Source organism: Amphibalanus amphitrite, unplaced genomic scaffold (assembly GCF_019059575.1).
Source record: "Amphibalanus amphitrite isolate SeventyFive unplaced genomic scaffold, NRLGWU_Aamphi_draft 000115F_arrow, whole genome shotgun sequence".
NCBI classification, from domain to species: Eukaryota; Metazoa; Arthropoda; class Thecostraca; order Balanomorpha; family Balanidae; genus Amphibalanus; species Amphibalanus amphitrite.
The window spans coordinates 724354-746002 of NW_024881610.1; the positions used below are offsets into that span (position 1 = coordinate 724354).

The 21649-nt window shown below is 45.8% G+C and overlaps 2 protein-coding genes across 2 annotated transcripts in view; both read right to left on the reverse strand.

Annotated features, from left to right (window-relative positions):
* LOC122381168 (serine/arginine-rich splicing factor 7-like) overlaps positions 1-21649 on the reverse strand; it is an 86712-nt gene that overhangs the window by 28762 nt on the left and 36301 nt on the right. The gene's annotated exons all lie outside the window — the stretch shown is intronic.
* LOC122381172 lies at positions 563-1874 on the reverse strand. The gene is made up of 3 exons (XM_043365035.1): positions 1693-1874; positions 1286-1421; positions 563-807 (listed from the first exon to the last, which is right to left on the reverse strand). Exons 1-3 carry the CDS (start codon positions 1814-1816, stop codon positions 627-629), a joined length of 441 nt encoding a protein of 146 aa, XP_043220970.1. The 5' UTR covers positions 1817-1874; the 3' UTR covers positions 563-626.

The window sequence follows — 21649 nt, forward strand, 5'->3', positions numbered from 1 at the left end:
ACACATGCGAGGGTTAACACTTGACATAGAGTCGTACACTTGTTTAATAGAATAGTAATGCTTTTATATTTCTGCAAAACATAACCGCCATCACACTATCGCTTGCCCCTTACAAAATATGTAGATATGATCATTGAATGATGATGCTGACAAATGTTTCGTTTTGAACTACACAGAGCATGAATTGATAAATTCTACATCAAAGCATCGCTCTACAAACATTTAAATCTATCGCGAATAATAATCACAAAAGTTAAAGTTGAAAAATAATCACATCGTGAATTATGATTACAAAAGTGGATTCAAAATATGTTAATATCATGATCACGACTTGCATCGCACCGCATACACTATAATAACATCAATGTGTTAAAACGTTTTCCAACTCCGCAGTAGCAAAAGCTATAACACACCAATCAAAATCAAAATCAATACAATAAATGAGGATGCCTACACGTTATGATTACAGATCTATACAAATAAATATCACGAAACAGTACCTCAAAGGCCTTGTCTTCCTCCTTTGCATTGAACAGCCAACAGGCGCATTGGACCTCACAGAAAGACGACATAGGTGGTAGGGTCCTGTGCCATCAGCTTCAGTCGAGCTGTGCGAGTATAAGATCTCACAGGTAGGGATACTTATGCAGCGGCAGGGGAACCAACTTCCCGTTGAAGTAGTATTTGCACACCAGGCGGGCACAACAATCTGGAAACGGTTTCCTTCGATCTCCTCTTGCCTCTCGACAGAACAGATTATCGGCCTTCAGCCTCTTGTAGTCCACTTTGTCTTGAACCGAAGGGCATCTGGCGACACACAACACACCATCCATTAGCGCACGGAATGCACGGACTGCATAATGCATTGTTGGCTCAGAGATGCTTGGAATTACACCCAGAAGCTATGCATGGGCAATCAATACATAATGTACGGCGTAGTCGAGTAGCCGTAAGCCGCTTGAGTCCGTTGTTTACTGACGAAATAGTGCGCCGCATTGATTGTGAATCATTCACTTGACAAAAAAAAAAGTTATATAAATAGTAGGAACTTAAGTCGCGGTCTTAGCAACGATATTCAGTACCATGGTCAATCATTTCATCACTATGTATACTCGTATTGTATTTACACTGAACAGCATAGCTTACGCTACTTTACGCTTCGGTAAATACATAGTTATGTTAAAGGTTAAGTGTCACAATCTATCACTACACACTTCCCAACCACTGTAAAATCTCGACATTTAGCGCTCATTTTTGTGGAGAATTAGTCAGACTAGGGACTTACTGGAGCCTGTCGATATAGAGCACACCCTTTTCTCGAATACAGTGGCTCTGCTTGCAGCCGGAGTAGCGCGATGTCCAGACCTCTCCAACTTTGAAGCGCTTGTTAACTTGATAATCCATACATTCTGTATCGGGATCTAAAACATGTCACAATGGCCCCGGATGAGCTTCGTAAGCTCTCAGGCATCTTATTTTCAATATATCTCTTTTTGAGAGTCACCTCCCCTCTTTCAAAATGAAATGACATCTTACACACGTTTATGTTTGATAGATCACAAATAACCAATATTTCTACCATTTGGCAAAAAAATTGGAAAAACTTGATCTATTATCCATTTCTGAACTAAGTAACCCATTTACCCTAATAACAATATCATTGCATAAGAGCTGCACTGATATTGGACTCACCTCTCCCCACAGGGAACTTGAGATACCTCGGGTACTGCGACTGCGCCTGTGAATACGACTGCGCACAGCTGCACAGCTGCGCACTTAGAGACACGACCCCCATCACTGCCAGCAGCCGCATCATGACGCGACCGACGCCTGTAAACGCCGCAGTTGGCACACGAGTTGTCCACCCTATAGGAACGGAGCAGCCGCTTCTGTGTGACCCTGGGGGGCGCGCCGGTGATTATATAGTCGATCTGCACACGATCTGCAGAGTGCCAGCGGAGGCCGTAGGCAGATGAGGTGGTGACCAGGCTCAGACTCCGCCCCCGATCGGCATGAATATCGGTAATTACGTCACTGGAATCCTGAAAAGACAGTTCACTGGTGAGAGAGAGAAGCAGTCGAGCCGGACCGGGGCTGAGTCAACTGGTGGTGATGTTGCATAGTTACTGCTTAGTTTGTTGGCAGGGTGACCATTTGAAAGGCTTCCTGCGAGTTGAATCATTGTTCTGAGTTTGATGAGGTGTTATCTGTTTCCTTCCATGAAGCTTAAATCAGCCGTTAAATCTGAAGGTGCATTCCATTTTAAGTTAAAACGTCTTGAATCTGCACTACCAATGCATATATTTAAATAGTTAAGGGCGAGCATTTTTGCATTCTCTTAGATTCTTCCATATTGATGAAACATGAATGATATTGGCAGGCACAAATAAAGGGCACATTATACTCATAAGTCTTAGGAAAAAAGATGAAGCTACAAGTTATGCTCCATTCTCGAGATATGTCGCAAACTTGATTATTAAGTTCAGCGAGCCGTCTACTAGAGATGTCAATCAGATACCAACTTTTTGGTATACCGATACCAAACCGATACCAACTCGGTATTTGGTATTTCAATCCTAATGTGTTTGGTATCTTGCCGGTATCATGAACCCTTGCTTATGTTTAAGAGGCTACGAAATCGGTAAAAAGTTGGTATTTTCCTCACGTTCCCAAGTTAATTTGGTTTCGGTATTTCTCCACGGTTTTGGTTGGTATTTGGTTTGGTATCGGTATTCCGATTTTCCGTAATTGACATCATCCGTCTACCCTGTACGTCGATTGAAATCATAGGTCACGGAGCTCTTGAACCACAATTTATTCGCATTTTTATCTTCCACCTTTCAAAGTTGATGCATTTTTAGTTTGAGAAATGTTTACGGGAGTGCGACGCAACGTACCGTGCTCAATACTCAAGGTAAGAAGTAACATAAGCTCTATGTAATGCTCTACAATGCGCAACTCGCTCTCGTCACTCATGACAATGTTTTAGTTGAGTACGTGGAAGAGCGAACTACGCCACAAATGACACCTGTGAGGCAAGTAAAACGCAGATAGTGAGCAACTTTATCGCATCATGAAAGCAAGAAATGTCCAAAAGTACGCTCTCTTGAAATTTTGACGACTGTTTGCGTCTATTCATTGCTTCATCATGTTTTGGAATCGCGCCCAAGCGTGCATTACCATTTCCTGAGAGACGGGATCCTGTTGGACGGCAAATTACAGCTTCACTAGGTCGGCCCGTGGTCCGGCTAGGTCAGCGGCATGTGACAGGGGTCTCCGAAGGATGTGACAGGAGTCTCCGAGGGATCGTGACAGGAGTTTCCACCGGGCGCCTCCTCAGCGCGCGCTGGGGGTTGGCACCACTGGCGCCGCCCCGTCGCCAGCTCGGCGCCTCACCGCAGTTCCAGCTGGCACGCTGACCGATTGCAGAATACCGGCAAGGAAGTCATGCGTGGTTTGCAGCGCAATGTTTGGAGCATGTGCCAAGGGGCAGTGAGATGGGGCGTTTTCCTCTGATCGGAGCCAACAATAGTGTATAAATTACATTCGCATGCATACCACGTAGGACATAGGATAAAACAGCTAAATAATAGTTTGGAAAAGGAACAACCAGGTATAAACCGGAATCGATAATTAAGGTGTGTTTCATATCAATGTAAAATGGTAATGTGCAAATTGAGTGAGCACGTTTTTGGATGCAAATGTACGTACTAAATATACATATAATCATCATGCAAGTCGCATAAGGAACAGAACAAAAGGGCCGGTCATGTAATTGAAAGGACTTTCTAAGTCTATCTGCAGATGCAGAAAGGCCAAAGATTATGCACGTATATCTGACGGAAAATTGAACACTACCAAACAAGAATATTTCATGTGCGTTTTATCAAAAGAAACAAGCAAAAGGGACATTACATCACGCTTTCACCGGAAAGGCATTCCACAGCCCCGGAAGGGTGCACCTTCCGGGACTGGTACGGGGTGGCGCGAGCTCGTGCAGCCGACCGGCCATCTCGTCGTTTGACACCTGCCGAGCCTTCTCCGCGTCAAAATCCGACATTCCGCCATGACGACATCGGTCCGGAGTTTCCAATCCGAGGCTGTTACGACAATCAGAAAGATCGTGACGGTTATCTTGCATTGTTGTTGCGACCATCCTTGGACACATATATGGCGAAGTGTTGTCTGTCAGCACCGTTACATGTGGTGAATTCTGAGAAGATATTTGGGGTGTGTTGGATATTTTGTTATGAACTGCATGTTGGTTATTTCATCATGTACCTGCAGCTGCAGATGCTGTCACATGACAACAATTTACATGGGTAATGGGTATGCATATCATGAGACGCTCAGATAATATCAGTGCTTAATTCGCAACGTCTGCTAGATTTTTCCTAGTATTGGGCACGTTTGTAAGTACACATATCCGAGGAATTTTAAATAATTGTAGGCCATTATCATGCCTTATAAAACACGATTTATGATGAAATTGCGTTGAATTAGGCAAATATGTCAAAGCACTATCCGCGTCGACATGCCTTTCGCGGAACCCATGCCAGACCCATCCTGTGACCTGTATCGTGTATGTCACCCAGAATTAGAGTTGATCGGCTCGTTTCCGGAACACCTGTATTGTGACACAACTAACGACATATCACCGCACCGGTCAACACTGCACCATGAACCAACACCTGTCGCAATTCTCCAGGTGTGGCAGTTCGCACTCAAACGGGAATACACGCCCGAGTGCTGAGAAATTCTGGAAACATACGCCGTCTGAGCCGCAGCTCGATTCCACAGCTGGCCCGTTCACACGACCGCTCAACTGTGGGCTCAGAACCCGGAGAAGCTGATTTTCATGGCATCCAATGATCCCACCCGTCCACTTTCAGGAAGAGAGCTGTAAAAGCTGCAACCTTTCCGCCGTCTCGTCGGCTCAATCGGACTCCCAGGGATGAGCCTCAAAAACAGGGAAATTTTCCAACTTCGGGCCCCACAAACGGGGGGCCGCTTAGGTTCGTAACCTCAAGAACAAGAAAAGCTGCAAATCATGCGCACGTCAAAGGACACTTTGGATTTGTTAACTACGTTCGCTTCGCACTAGCAAACCTGAAATACTGGCGAAACATGGCCATTGCTTAACCACAACAAAGACAATGCGAAGAATAGCAAAGTTTGTGAAGAGTAGGTAGGCAGCGCACCAGTTTCATGCGCGAGTGAGAATCTTGGAATATAACACCATTCAACACAAAAGGTACTGGGTGTGCAGTTCACATGCCTTTCCAAAATTAGCCTGCCTAGCTCGTCACGCTGAGTAAGACGAAGCTAAAATCCAGCCATGGGCTCCTACTTGTAAAGCTTTACGGATTACATATGTCAGTAATTTCCTGAGCAGCACCTGGCTTATTGCATTTGGGCGTAACCACGGATGTAGCCTGTGTTGGGAGTCATCCTATCCACTGCCGACTGCGGATTGCAGCCGTGGAGCCTCCGTCCCCCAGCGCTCTCTGAGGCCTGACGTTTTCCCCAGTCCCCAGTCCCCTGCAGAAACAGGGGGAGGGAGAGCCATCGCCCGTCCGGCGCCGCGGAGCGCCCGATCAGCGACGCGTGGCGGACTGCGCCATTCTCCGTCTCAGCGGCGCCATGTCTGGCAGCAGCACTAATTTTACATGCCAGCCGGCGCCAGCATTCCGGTCTATGATTGCACCATTATTGGCCCGGAGTGAGCAGGGCCTCGCTGATAATGGCACTTCCGAGACGTCCCCCGGTGTGTGGAGAAAGGGTACGTCCAAGTATGCTGCGAAATAAGTGTGGGTTGACGTTGGCCTGTCTTTCTCCGCATGGGGGTCCGCATGGCGTGTCTGACTGGTCAAGAGAATGAAAATACCACAGCGTGCCACGCACTGGTGATTGGTGGATGTTTACGCTTTTTTTCGAATAAAAAGGAAACTACAAAGCTGAACATGCGCTATAGCGCAGGTTCAGCTTGCGCTATAGCGCTACAAAGATATCTTCGCTCGCTTCGCGTCGCGTTGGCCATAGAAATGATTAGGGAGAATAGTTGCAACTTGTTGTCTATATAGACAACAACCCATGGAGCGTGAAGGATGGAAATCAGAGTGGGTTTATATAAACTGAAAAACAAAATCGCACCACGTTCTCACAGCTTTCACCGCATTTTTGGATTAGCAACTAAAGACACTTTTAGTTCATCCAACTTTGACTGGCCAGCCAATTTCTTATAACCCGGCGACAAACCACAAAAAGCGGGCTCAGCGATACACGTGCCTCCATGGCTGAGGACTGAGGAGAACGGCGGGGTACGGCGCGAGTCCAATTCGAACTTCCACTTATTGGCACCGTTTCTGCCCCTGACATACATACATGGACAGTTATCAGCTAATGGTAGCTGCTTAATAAAATTAGTGGACGGGATGTAAGAACAGCGATATTCTAAAATGAGTCCAGCGTGCCTCGTACAATATAGAACCATAACACACCAACTCTGTACTGGTCATGTGTTGCCGTTGCGACTTTCTGGAACCGTCACAGCAGCCGCCCGTCCGACCAGAAGAGCCCTATGTGGACCGTTACGACTCGCGACAACTGCACGGTGCCAGCCTGAGACCGGCTCATGAGACACCCAGCTCAGGATAATCGGCTGGTCCGTCTGACCGAGTGCCGCTCCTGTCGTCCCGAGGCCACGGCAACCTCCGCTGTCACAAAACATCAGCGACTCGGGCACAAAGGCGCCCGTGGCACTTCCTGGTGGTTCCTGAGAGCGAGGACGCGTCTCGCTGGTGTGTACTGAAGGTACAGCTGTTGTGTAAATCGCTCACCAATGTCAGCGGCGGACACTCAGAGGACGTGCGGAAACATTTCAATTTAGGAAAATTTGAAGCTGTTGAGCGGATTTCGGGTTGACCATCAGATTGCTTTTTTTCAAAGGCGAAAACCCCATCGAATAGTTTCCTGTTCTCAGAGGATGCGCGAGATCCTTGAAAGACATTATGCGCATGACATAAGTGCCAGTTAGGAAGCGTTACCCAAGGTTTCATGATTTGTCCGCCAAAAGTGGAGCAGTACCGACAAGGTCAACGCGACCGCAATATTTACAGACCTGCAGTTTGATAAATCGACGGCAAAAACATGGTCTCAACATCGAGCAGCGCCTGCAATATGTGGTCGATTTCAAAGCCAGTTAGATAAAAGACAGATATTATTGTCAATATCAAGCAATGTCAACACAAAAGCAATCGCACTTTGCAGAGGGCTGGAACTCCCCAATAACGACACTATTCCATCCCTGGACTCCCCGACCTGCCTTTTCCCTTCACTCCTCCCACCGCACTGCCGCTGATGACCGATTTTACCCCTCTCCACCAGTCCCCTTCGGCAAAAGCCCTGAATTCTAGGCCCTAGCCAATCAGAGGTCACCAACACATCAACAAGTAAGGCTTCTTAATCTGGTTGCCATGGCAACATAACAATTGTCACGAACTTCCTAAATTCCGAATTAACACTAAACAATAGATACTTGCCATCGGTTAATAATGCCGTGACCGATGCCGCCCAGCGCCGGTCCGCTGCCGCACGTGGCCCTCCGAGGTCAGGCAAGGCCGCGGCGGGCGGTCCGTCCGACCGGGCGCACACCCGGGTCCTGCAGCTGTACGACCCGGCACGACGGCATCTCGTCGAGACCGGTCTCGGGCCCACGGCCCGCCCGGGACGGCCCAGATGGCCGTGTGAGCCGCCGCAGCGGGCCGCGCCGATCAGCGTTTTTCGGGGAACAGGCAGGCTGGTATTCGGTCAGAATGCCCGGTCCGCGGGTCGGTGCAGGGTGAGATTGACCGCAAGGTGGATTGTCAGGCATCCTCGCTGACACTGGTGGGTCACTTCATATATGGGGTGGCAGAGTCGCAATGGGTCTCTGCCTCTTCACGGCGACCCTGCCTCTGACCTCTCATTGACCTCTATGACCTCGCTTTCACTGTAACCGAAGAGCCATCGGGTAAGTACTTACATTCATCGGGTACAGGAGCGCACACAGCAAGAAAAGTCAAAATGGAGACTGGAGAGAATATATTCTTATAGGGCACTATACTCATGTATGCATATACGTAGAATAAAAGTGAGTTTCCAAAATGAGTGCGTTCCATCTCGTTGCAAGAACCAATGTTGCAATCATGCACACCGCGTATAGTAACGGATGCCATCTGATAATAACATCACGTGGCCCAGACCTATGCGGACTTTAACCAGTTTATTCTGACCACGGTCGCTATGGAAGCTCTCCTGTGTCAGAAACGCTGCATAACGAGTTCTGGGTGCGATAAATGAGCGTCTTTGTGCTTTGTGACCACTTTCTATTGCGCGTTCTAGGTGTCTGAGGAGCGCATGATGCGGCTCTGATATATCGTGTTATTTTTCCATCTGTTTCCTTCAGTCATGGGACTACGAATACAGTAAATTGTGTTATATCTAGTGATCCTTTTTCTGTTCTACGAAATTGCTACATGGATGTCATGCCTGTCTAATTGTGTTGTTTTGTTGGAACTATTCAGCTGAACCTGAAAAAGTTAGCTAGATGAAAAATCAACTTAGCATTGAGCTAAAACCATTTCCAATTTGAGACCGAAGTTTGTGATTGTAATTTGTACTTGCGTGTTATGCCAAATCCCTGCAATGATGCTGACAAATGGTAAAACTTTTGTGTTAAAATCTGTCATGTTATCGTAACTTGCTGTGAAATACCTAATAACCGAGCGCCAGGAAAATCCAAGCGTAGAAGGAACTATGGTCTATATCTTGATGCCTCAGATTACTCTTATGTCACGAACAGCTGAAATGTTCTTAACCCGGCAGGCGGTGGGCCTCCCGGCCACCTTCCGCGCGGTGGTGGGGGGAGGGGGGCATCTTTTTGCCCCCCCCCGTATCTCCGAAATTACTGGACGGATCCGGAAAATTCAAATAGCGTTCGATAGCCCTGTCAAATTTGTTGAAGGAAACCAAATTTCATTGACTTCGGGGTCACTGATGACGTCACAGGTCAGGTCAAAGATAAAATGTTTCACCGTTCACGGGGCTTCTAGGGAAAGCGCTATTACACCGAGTAAAACGCATTTTGTCGAAAATCAGCGATAGGGAGTCAGTTGTCTAGTACATATGTTGCTATTAGAGGTCACTGGTCATACCAGGTCAGGTCACAGGTCAGGTCACCAAAGGTCACCAAGGGTCACCACATGAACCCAACTTTACTAAGGTTGTGCGATGCATGTTTTATGGCCAGTTTTTTTTTATTTCCAACTCAATGGTGTTGGCTATAAGACCATCAGGTACGGTTTAGGTCACTTTCTGGTGAAGGTCAGGTCAAGGTCAGGTAAAAAAAGATCAAATTTCAAAGTTGATATTTTTGCATAAAATGGGTATTAATTCGATGCAGCTCGTCACGGGGAGTCTAATGGTGGTCTTCGTTTTGCACTACGAGGTCTAAAATTGATAAAAATTGAGTTTGAAAATTTGACGTCATCAATTGAACAGTTTTTTTTCGCTATAACTTGGCCAAAAAAAGAGTTATCGATCTCAAATTTGGTATGTAGATAGAAAGCGGTAGGGACTATCACATATATTCCATTGTTTTCGAAATTCAAAAAACTTTTTGGATTTTTCGGCTATTTTATTCAAAAAATCAAGTTTTAATTTTTGGGGGTCAAAATCCAACAATTTCAAACACCCGAGATAACAATTTTGTAGCGCTTTAAATTCTACACCTTTTATGTCTGAAATATTGTTCTGTATCTCTAAAGCTGTAGGCCTGACAGCTCTTCTCGCGAAACCTTTTTGGGTCGAAAATGGCAGAAATGACGTCACTCTGACGTCATTAGCGTCCAACCTATCATAGCCTTTTGAACAATTTTTGGTCACAATGTGCAATGGCTATTCACGGGAGGGTACTGAAAGTTTGGTGACGATCGGCGCAGCGGTTCTCGAGATATATCGAAAAAACCAAAGGGGGGGGCAAAAAATGCCCCCCCCCCACCGCCTGGAAGGTTAATTTGTTTGACATTCTCTCCTTTCTTTGAATTTCAGCACAGCATAGTATCAGCCTTCAGCTTGGTATGCACCTGAGGACAAAAAACAATAAAGTTGTTCATAGCTCATCACCTTTAAAACGCACTGATCGGATCCCGGTACGCATAATTGAGTGCATCACTGGCATTAATACGTGCATACGCTTATCAATCAATGCGTGCACTTTCTCAGTCAGCCGAAGACTGCATTTCAATTGAGAGCAAATATAAACATGCGGGAAAGCATCCAAGAAATGATGCTTAATCTTCAATGAAAAGTTCTGTGAGGCTGATGTCCAAATGTGAATAGCGATATCCACAAACACCCTAAACATCTCTTATACCTTCGATCGGCAATTACGTGTTAGTTCACCAGTATAACGCCTTTTGGGGCGACTAACGGAGCGAGCGAGAGGGTGGGCCTTGCACGTGCGAAATTGCGAGGGGGTACCTCCAACTGACTGGTGCACGGCACCCTACTAACTGGTCTCTAGCGATGTGCCAAATTTGGGCACAATCGGCCCAGCCGTTCTCGAGATCTGGAAGCGGCACCCTGCACGTGCGCACGTGCAAAATGGGTCCCAACTGACTTGTGCACGGCACCCTACTAACTGGTCCCTAACCGTGTACCAAATTTGAGCGCCATCGGTCCAGCCGTTCTCGAGATCTGGAAACGACCCCTGCACGTGCGCACGTGCAGCAGCACCCCAACCTTAACACATGCAGATGAATTATCTGATGGAGACCTAACTGTGTACCGAGTTTCAATTCAATCGGCCCAACCGTTGTGCCGTTATAGAGGTTGCAATTTTGGGGGTTCTTAAAAAATGTCCAACTTTACCACGCGCCACGTGCGGTGGTTGGCAAGAACGCATGGTGGCCATCACACCACAGAACTTTTACGTCCAAGTGACATTCAGTAAAGAAGACCGCTTGTCAATCGGATGTCCCGTTCCTAAGATATTAGCTTTTGAAGAGCGTCCCCACGGCCGGCCGGCCGCTCATACTCAGAAATTTCCGTTAATCTAAGGAAAGACTCCGCTCGCTTCGCTCGCTCCGTAATTAGCTTTACCAATGTGCGCTGTTCCCTGATACGCCGCTATCACTGTTACCTAACAGCATAATCTTCATCTGACGTCGACTGCAGGAGTTCCCAACAGCCGTGCTGTGATGACGCATGGATGTTGTCTCGAGCAAAATCCGCGAGCCCTCTGAAGGCCAGGGCTGCCAGAGGTGAGCTATACAGAGCTACAGGCCAAATCCCAGCCAGCCCGTCAGACTGCCATTGCCGCACAGCTAGGGAAACTCCAAAACTGGAAAGTTGATAACGGATACGTCTGTAACTTTTCTCGACGGCACAAGCGGATGATGGTTTTCCCTGTGAGAAACCTGTGTTATTGTACGCTGCAGAGGTAGGATGAGATGAACTTAGTAAAAGCCACTTAGAGATAACCAGTAAAACGCCTTTTGGGCGACTAACGGAGCGAGCGAGAGGATGGGCCTTGCACGTGCGAAATTGCGAGGGGGTACCTCCAACTAACTTGTGCACTGCACCCTACTAACCGGTCTTTAGCGATGTGCCAAATTTCAGCGCAAGCGGCCTAGCCGTTCTCGAGATCTGGAAGCGGCACACTGCACGTGCGCACGTGCAAGCGGGGTCCAAACTAACTTTTGCACGGCACCCTACTAACTGGTCCCCAACCGTGTACCAAATTTGAGCGCAATCGGCCCAGCCGTTCTCGAGATCTGGGAGCGCCCCCTGCACGTGCGCACGTGCTGTAGCACCCCAACCTTAACACATGCAGATGAATTATCTGATGGAGACCTAACTGTGTACCGAGTTTCAATTCAATCGGCCCAACCGTTGTGCCGTTATTGAGGTTGCAATTTTGGGGGTTCTTAAAAAATGTCCAACTTTACCACGCGCCACGTGCGGTGGTTGGCAAGAACGCATGGTGGCCATCACGCCACAGAACTTTTACGTCCAAGTGACATTCAGTAAAGAAGACCGCTTGTCAATCGGATGTCCCGTTCCTAAGATATTAGCTTTTGAAGAGCGTCCCCACGGCCGGCCGGCCGGCCGGCCGGCCGGCCGGCCGCTCATACTCAGGATTTTCCCTTAATTCAGTATGAGACTCCGCTCGCTTCGCTCGCTCCGTAATAATGAATTTGCTCTGAGAGGAATGTGGCGTGATCACGCGATTCGCTGAATGGTTTTTTGCAGATCACCATGAGCTGATCGGACAATGTGGAAGGCCCAGAATCAGAGATAAAAAAGCGTAATAGGATAGGCTCGAATGCAAGAGGGCGAGTGACCGCATGAGCCAGACCTAAATAATACAAAACATTGCATTTATTTCGTTTTAATTATAAACACCCTTTCATTATGTGCAAATGTCCATGCAGATTGAGATTTAAAGGTGTCAAATTAAGTGACACAAAAGTAAAATAGAAAACGGAAATAATCGCAGCATGAAATAACATAAAATTTAAACAAAATAAAGAGTAACAAAATAAAAATAATAAATAATAAATAAATAATTATGACTTAGAAACATACTTAAATATGTATAAAGAAGAAGCAGCTAAACCGGCGGAATAAATCCTTGTTATGGGGTACCTACTGACTACCAAGTGCATTTTCAATCAGGATTCAAAGCAGAAGAGGCATTTACTTACATGGCCGTTTTCCTGCTGAGCCACACGATATGCTATGTAAAGAACTAGTAAGGACACCCAGAGAATGAATATCTAATGCACGCTTACCATGCATATTGCATAATGATTCGACCTTGTCGCTCTGCCACGTAGCGGCATAGTCATAGTGCCACATGGCGCACAGCGGAACGCGCATTTAAATTATTTCAGTTATATCAGTTATGTTGAATGTGGCCAATTTTACACACAAAAGCTAACTTATCATCTTCCTAAGCCCATTCACAAATTAGCCGGCCTTGGTGACCTTGTTTAACCAGTTTTTCTTCCAATGCCAGCTTTCTTGCGGACGATAGATTCTCGGAACCGGATAGATTACGAGACTCTCCCACCTTCCGCCATTTACGGCTCGCACAGAAAGTTTGTGCGTGTGGCTCGTGGAATGGAAGCCTCAGCGAGGGCGCGGTACCGGTATATAAGCCGGAAAGTCTGAGTTCCGGTCCACACTGCCACCTTCCATCTCTGCGTGAGCACGCACGGTTAGCTGGGCTCGGAGGACGACATGCTGACCCATCTGACCAGCGCGTTCGTCGCCCTCACTGCGGCGGTAGCAGCGGAGCCGCTGGACCTTTCGAGAGTAGAAAGGGGAGCACTGTTTATTCGCCTTCCAGCACGTAAGTCCTGACGGGAGTTGATTGGTTGTTACTCATTAAAGCATTTATCACTGCAGAAATGTTATTAGTTTTGCAATTATTCTCTTGCCGTCAGTTTTTAAACGTGTTTTTAGCCTCCCATTATAAATGATAAAATCAAAACGACGATGTTTTTAATTTGGATGGTTTTATTCTTTTCGCAGCGTATGGTACCAGCCCGGTTAAGTGCTACGACCCGCAGATTAACGAACACCACAGCGTCGGAGAGGTCTGGTCGTCGCCCAACTCGGGCTGTAAGCTGAGCACTTGTGTCAACATCAACGGCGTCCTCAACGTGGAACGATACTCGTAGGTTTTCAAATATGTCGCACTGTCAAAGCCAGATACTTTTGAAAAATGTATTTCATGATATATATCATGAATATAACAGTGTTGTAGGAATATCCCCGCCACTCACGGTCGTCATATTTTTACGTTACAGGTGCCCGATAGTTGGCAAAAATGTTGACTTCACCCGACTGAAGAAAGAGAACTTTTTCTGCCGAGTGCCGTGAGGCCTCGGGTGACAGGAACAAGCAGTTCCCTTCGTGTTGCCCCTCTCTCCAGTGCAAACACTACGTGGAGGGCAAGTTGGTGCCGCTGCCGAAGCACATGTATCCCACGCTGCGGTAACCCTCTGTGGATGGGAAGAGCAGCCCTCGTGTGTTAAACTCTTCTTCAGATGGTTGTTTCAAAGCTGACGTTTCGTGTTGTTACACTGATGTCGCAGTGGCGCTAGCAGTTACACTGAAAACAAATCGACACAGTGAGGGCATGTTCTGTACTGGTAACACATCAGTCATGTGTTAATCGCACCCAAAACACAATAAGGCTGTGTATTTTCACGCTTGGCGGGACCTTCGACACGTTTGATAACACATAAAACAGAATAATGACACAATTTTCTCGTCCCAAGCACGCTGGACGAATGTAATGCATCAGTGTATCGAAATCATGTGTTGTCGGATATGGTAGACGTGTACCCTTACACAAATACACCGTGTCATCCACCAGTGAGCGACCTCTGAACCTTAACTTCAGATGGGGATAATAGAGGGCGTTTTTCGAGCACCGACTTTTATGCTGGGTTTTTGTAAAAAATTGCCAAAGTGTTTTGAGAAAGGTCAAAATGCAAAATACAGCCGAGGGAGTCGATACATGATAAATTGTCTAGAGCAATATTCGCTGATTACATCAAGTGCAAGCTGAAGCATAGCTAATTAACGTCTGCTTGGAGGAAGAAACTCCTCGGTCTATATAGGATATATTTGAAAAATCGGTGGCCGTAACCTTATCCCGGCTGTCTGGACAACTGGGGCATTCCACGATAGATCGTACCAGGCCCGTCACCCTCATCTCTCAGATTTTAATGAAAATCGGTCCTAGGGGTAATCATAGGCCCCAAAGACGCCTGGCAAATTATCAGACTTCTCAGATCAAAACTTTTTGAGTTATATTGCATTACATTTTTTAAACTTCGGTATGTAACGGTGAGTTTGATGGCCTATAACTCAAGAACGGGTTAAGCAACCAACAAAAAGTAAACAACACTAAGCTTGCGATGAATCAAAAAATAATATTACTATTTAAAAATTCCAAAGAAAAAATTTCATTGTTGAGCAAAAAACTTAATCTTTTTTCATTTGCCTCTAATGACTTTTGGGACCAAAATTTTTCACATTTTTATTTTTTCAAAATAATCTTCATGTCATTGCAAATCGACATGCAAAAAATTAGAAAGGTGTTCTGTCTATAAGCTCCTCATTTTCCCGCAAACAAAATGGGTTTCGGAGGGGTTGATACGACCCCAGCACGCCGTTTTGCTTCTAATAGAGCTAGAGCCTCGCGGAAAAAAACGAGCGTGTGTGCCGTTACAAGTCGCAGCGATTGGTACCCGATTTTAAGGTCTCAGGTTAACCGGTAGCGTCTGAGGTCAGGTCACGTGACTGAAGTTACGGGTTCGGTTTTTTGTAAATAACTTCGCAAAAAAATGGCCGCACAGCCGCAATTTTGGCATCATTGTGTTCGCCTAGCTCAGGTGCATCGAATGGCATACTTTTTGCTAGGATGAGGTCAACTTAAGTAGTTGACCTCGGGTCAAGGTCAGGTCAGAGCCCCTCAGGTCACGAAGCTGGGCAAAGGGTATCATATGGCATATCATTCGATTCGGAAGGTCTTCACGAGTCCATTGGTGGCTTTCCCGACTCTCTAGCTCCATTTGATCGGGAGTTATTGACGAAAAACTCGTACGACCCTAGTGACGTCATAAATGACGTCACGCAAGGTTAACCATGCAAAAGTAAAGCATTGGACTTTGCAAGGAGTGCATGAAATCACGATACCATGTACGTGGGATAGTTTTAGATCATTCTCGGCGCCAAAATAACAGTTTTTATATTTCCCCATTGATTTATAACAGTGATGTCACGTGACCGACCTGAACTCATGTAACCTTGAAAAATTCCCAGATATGCAAGTTGTGAGACCTCTGGAGGACACCATGTATGCGTCCTGTAACTTTCATCTCGGACAGCTATGGTCATTGGCGTCCAAAACAATGTCAGAACCAAACAGCCTTTTTCACCCTCGCGCTTATAGGAAAGAGGGTTGAATGAACCCTCTTTTCACTTTTTTCAGATGACTCAGACTTGAATTGAAATTTCAGTAACCCGTGATGTCACTAGGCAGCTTTACCACGCCATTTGTAAGCTTCCCTCCCGAAATCACTATTCGAAACCGTTATCGTGACGTAAAATAAATACATTTATAGAAAGAACACCTTCCTAATTTTTTGCATACTTCTTAACAATGAGCCAAATATTTTTTTAAAGAAATAAAAATTCAAAAAAATTTGGTCCCAAAGTCCAAAAAATACAAATGAAAGAAAACTCGATATGTCATATATAAAAAATAGCGTATTTTTCGAAATTTCAAAAATACATATTAATCTCTGTTTCATTGCAAGTTCAATGTTATATCACATTTGGCATTTGAATAATCCGTCTTAGAGTTACAGCCCGCCAAACTTAGCGCTGCAAAGCAAGATCCAAAAAATGTTATACACCATAACTCAAAAATACTTATCTGATAAGCCTGAAATTGTTACAGGTGGATTCAGAGCCCCTGATTACCCCTGAGACCAATTCTCGTCAAATTCCGAGAGATGAGGGTGTCAAATTGGAAAAAAGTGGTACGATCTATCGTGGAATGCCCCAACTGTATTATACAGTATAGTCCCCCAATTTGGGGCATCGTCACTTGGTACTCAGAATGAGCTGTCCACGTGGCGCGTTCACCCTTCGGCTCTGGAGTGGCCGACCGGGCGCAACTCCAGCTCGTGTATGGGTCGGCGGCCTCGTATGGGTCGGCCGGCCACATGCTCAGCCCTGACCGCGCCCGCCCTGAACATATGGGTCGGCCGGCCGGGTGCTCAGCCCTGACCGCAGCCGAGCGCCCGATTCCACTCGGGGCCCGGCTTTGGCAGTCAGCCTGTCCAGCCAAAGCCAAAGTCCCTTCAACTGCGCCCCGGTAACAAACTACATAATCACCACGTGTTTCCTTCTTTCATTTGCGATTTCTGTTAAATTTAGTAACACATTTACCTTGTATTCTGCAAATGTATTCACACAAGCCTTATGTGTTGAAGACACAATGATATTGTGTTTTAGGACACAACACGACTGGGTTAACACATTTGTAAATTGACACGTCTGCATAGGCGCGGGAGCCGGGGGGGCAGTGGGGGCAGCTTGCCCCCCCAACTCTGGGGCCGTGGGGGCGGTGCCCCCACAGCTTTGAGACGGAATACCACACTTTTTTTGCAAATGTTTTCTTTTTTGTTGAAAAAGCCGAGGGGTGAAAAATAAGTGGCCTAAAACCGGTGAGAAAACTAGATTTGGGGGTACCCTAGGTTGATCTCTATTATGGTGTGCCCCCCCAGTCGGAAAGTAGTTCCCGCGCCCCTGCACGTCTGCGACGGGTCAAAAAATGCATGATGCAGGGTACACAAGAAAGCTTAGTTAACACGCTCTGCCTGTGCGTTTTTAGTCGTTTTTTGTGTCATTTTGTTTTCAGTGTATGATACAGAAACATTTTTCAATATTGTATAGGGGTTTCCAGTGAATGTTTTCTAATATTATCACTTATCCCTATTCGTGCAATGCTGGTTCACCTGTTATTGATATTTTTAAGTAACTATATGCGGATAAATGATAGTATGCCAACTGCCGATTACATTGCCAATGATGTGTTTATTGAGCTCATTTTAGCAGTCCAGTGTAAAGTGTTACAGGTGTTGCACTGAACTTGCAATGCTACAATCGATGCTAGAAATGAGTGAAACAGTACAAATGGAAAATAAAGACGATACTGAAGTGATATTTTGATTGCCTTTTACCTATATGCAACACTACAGCTGACAGCTTCATCACACTTGCTCAAACTGCAACTCAAAGAGCGCTACAACAGTCAACTAAAGAATTTATTGCTTCACACGGAGACAGCAGTCTCCGTGTGAATGTGGTCCTAATTGGCTCCTATATAAAAGCTCAAATTGAGGACCGCATTTGTGACAAGGGTGGACCACTCATATCTCACAAATCTGGCCAAGTTCAGCAGTCTCGGCGTAAAGCCCCGCGGTGCAGGACGTCACACACAGAGCGGTGTGTCCGTACATACATAAGGCGGCCGTCTCAGGACCAGAGCACATTACGGTACCTCAGCTCACGGAGAGCGGCCGCACTACACGACAGACAGTATGATATCCCATCTGAGTTTGGCACTCGCTGCCTTCAGCGTGGTGGCGGCAACAGAGCCGATGGATCTAACCAGGGTGCAGAGAGGAGCTCTGTACATTCGGCTGCCAGCACGTGAGTTTTGACTGCTTTGTGATGTTTTTTTTTTTTTGTCAACCATCGATGGACGGTGGTATTGTTGCGATATACAAAAATGCCATCCACCCATGAGTGTTGCTGCTGAGCCACGGATGAAATTAAAATATGCAAATCGTATTGTGACTGAGCTCTCGTTATCTTCTCAGCGTATTCGACCAGCCCCAGTCAGTGTTTCGACCCGCAAGTGAACCAATACCATAACGTTGGCGATGTCTGGTCGTCTTCTCAAGCAAGATGCAAACTGAGCACCTGTGTTGAGATCAACGGCATTCTCAACGTTGAACGCTACTCGTAAGTAATCCTATCAACCATCTATTATTTCATTTTTGTTCAAGTGTAGACGATTTTAAAGTTTTTATAATGTAACACATTTCTTCACAAAAAAACAATGCCCGACAATTTTCAAAACATCAGTGCCTATCAGCTACCTACCAAAATAATGATTTTCTAGCCTTGCTGCTTATCATTCAAATCACTTCATGCCATGATAGTAAATGAAGGTCAGTAATTGAAACGAGTACGTAGAAATACAGTACAGAAAAATACAGATTCCTGTGTTGCTCATCAAATTATCTCTACGCCTTACAGATGCCCGGTGGTGAGCAAAAACATCGACTTCACCCGACTGAAGAGGGGCAACTTCTTCTGCCGTGAGGCCGCCGGTGACAGGAACAAGCAGTTCCCTTCGTGTTGTCCTTCGCTGCAGTGCAAACACTACGTGAAGGGCAAGCTGGTGCCGCTGCCGAAGCACATGTACCCGATATTGCACTGATGTGGCCTGGCAGGGACGCGCCGATCTCACAAGTTCATTTTTGTATTCCCTAGTGAAGTCATTTGCAATTGTCTTATTTTGAACGGGGACATGTAACTAGTGATTTTGTAGAGACATCTCGAGTGTTGCATTTAGTAATTAATGTGTGCCGTTCGTTATAACTCGTTTTTGTGTCTTGACAACTGGTTGGGGAAGTAGTGCTAATACCCTATGATAATGCAATGCTGGTGAGCTGAGTTGTGATCGTTTGAGTGTACAATTGCGTGGGCGTAGCGTTTAGTGTGAAGCAACGTGACAAGTCGCTGCAAATGAGCTTATATTGGGCTTGGGCTATTGAAGTGATCGTAAATTACCTCAAGCAATGATTATGGACATTTGTAGAAAAAATACATAAGTAAAAATATGTCATTCATTTTGTGTAGCTCTTCCAAGAGCAGCGAGCTTCTAGTACCATCCTACACCTTCATACAAATCACAATTAAATCACGAGCCAGTGCTATCTAATAGCATAAGTGACAGTTTCAGTAAGAATTAGCAGCTCAAGCTACGATCTACGATCTTAGCCGGTCCCGTAGCTCAGTTGGTAGAGTGTTGGACTCCGCGTGGTGAGAGCACGCGTTCCCGGTTATAACAGTCCGGGTTCGAAGCGCGACGGGCGCTCGACATTTATGGGCCTCCTGACAGGTATGGTTGCGGTTGGTGGCAGGCCGTAGCCAGGCGAAGTCAGTGAGGGGACCGGCCGTGCGCGGCTATGTGCGCATGTTAAACTTTGGACTCTAAATTCTGCCATAGAACTGGAATTGCGCGATCGGAGGGTAGAGGGCAGGGTCACCGCAACAAGCTTCGCTTAGCGGTGGCTCTGTCCTTGTGAATCCTTCCTATCAAAAGGTTCGGACTAAATTTATAAAAAATAAAAAAAAATAAAAAAAATCTTCTTAGCACCGGCTCAACATATCACCGAAAAAATAACAAATGTAAATGCCAGTTAGGGTCCAATATGTCAGATAGTGGGTGCCATGCAGCATGTTACTCGTAACTCGCTCCGTGCTGGTGGTATCGGTTTTCCGTGTTGTGCGGGGATGGGCGTTTTTTCACCCCCCCCCCCGTCTATCTCGGCTCCTTGGTCGCGTAGCGACACGTGGTAAGCGGTATTCGAAAGAGCTTCAAAAATAATGACGGAACCACCTTGGCTATTTTTAGGTCAGGTCAAAGATCAGGTCATCAGAGGTCATCAAAGGTCAAATTTGGTCTATTTCAACAACTGTTGAAACACCTGACGCATAACTCAGGAACCAATAGAGCTACAGCGCCGCGAGAAAGCGCATTTGATAGCCCTTTCACAGGCCTTTCTGAATATATGCCTCAGATTTGACCTCAGGTCAACGGTTTAGCCTGCAGAGGGCAAAAATTCACAGGAAGCCGTTTTTACAAAACAGATTTTTGGTAATAACTTTTGATTCGAGAGAGCCATGACATTTATTTTGCCAGCATCGTGTTCCTCTCGTTGAGACGCGTCGAATGAATTATAAGCTGACCTTGAAATGTCACTTTGAAAATTTGACCTCAGGTCGAGGTCATGACCTGACCGGAAAGGGACATGCTGTTTATCAGTCGATATACCTCGTCGGGCTGAGCACATCTGACGTGTTTTCACCGCTCTAGCACGTCTCTATAGTAAAAGTAAAAAAAAGCTAAAAAAAGTAAAAAAGTTATAGTAAAAAGCTTCTGGTGACCTTTCATGACCTGAGATGACCTCAGAGACACACAGAGGGGTCACAGGTGCAATTTTCCGATTCATTGTCATGTTAACCTATAAATCCGTATTTGACATTTTTTAGAACGACATTCGTCCAAAGGAGGCGCATTTCAATTTTCTCCCGTTGACTTATACCTAATGGAGAGGATGCAAAATTGACCTAACCTTAGGTCACAGGTATAGAAAAAAAACACGCAAGATAGCGACGAGCGGCAAACGGTGTTGGATAGCCCCAACAGGAAACTACCTTGTGACCCAACTTTATTGACCTAGGTCAAACTGATGGCGTCACAGGTCAGGTCAAATGTCGAATTTTCACCTTTTACAGGCATTTCAAGAAATGCGTTGTAAAATCGAGTAAAATGCATTTCATTGAAAATCATCGATGAGGAAATGTTCATCTACCACATACTTTGCTATTTGAGATCACTGATAACAGGTCAGGTCACAGAGGTCAGGTCACTGAGGGTCAAATATGAAAATATTTGATGCATGTTTTAATATGGTCCATTTTACATGCCAAATACGATTATGTGGGTCAGGCAGCCTTTGGGGTCAGTTAGATTATGTTCTGCTGAAGGTTAGGTCAAGGTCAGGTCAAGTTCAGGTCAAGGTCAGGTCAAATTAGGTCAAATTTAAAAAGTTGACATTTTTGCATCAAATGGGTATCAAATCGATGCAGCTCGTCACGGGAACTTCAACGGTGGTCTTGTTTTGCGCTACGTAGTCTAGAATTGCTAGAAATTGAGTTCAAAAACTTGACGTCATCAATTTTGAACATTTTTTTTTTTCGCTATAACTTGGCCAAAAAA

Excerpts from the sequence above, each read along its gene's own strand:
- LOC122381172 (XM_043365035.1), bottom strand. The coding sequence starts at position 1,816 with ATGATGCGGCTGCTGGCAGTGATGGGGGTCGTGTCTCTAAGTGCGCAG. Across the intron at positions 1,422-1,692 it reads CAAGTTCCCTGTGGGGAGAG|ATCCCGATACAGAATGTATG; the intron begins GTGAGTCCAATA and ends GACATGTTTTAG. Across the intron at positions 808-1,285 it reads CTCTATATCGACAGGCTCCA|ATGCCCTTCGGTTCAAGACA; the intron begins GTAAGTCCCTAG and ends GTGTGTCGCCAG.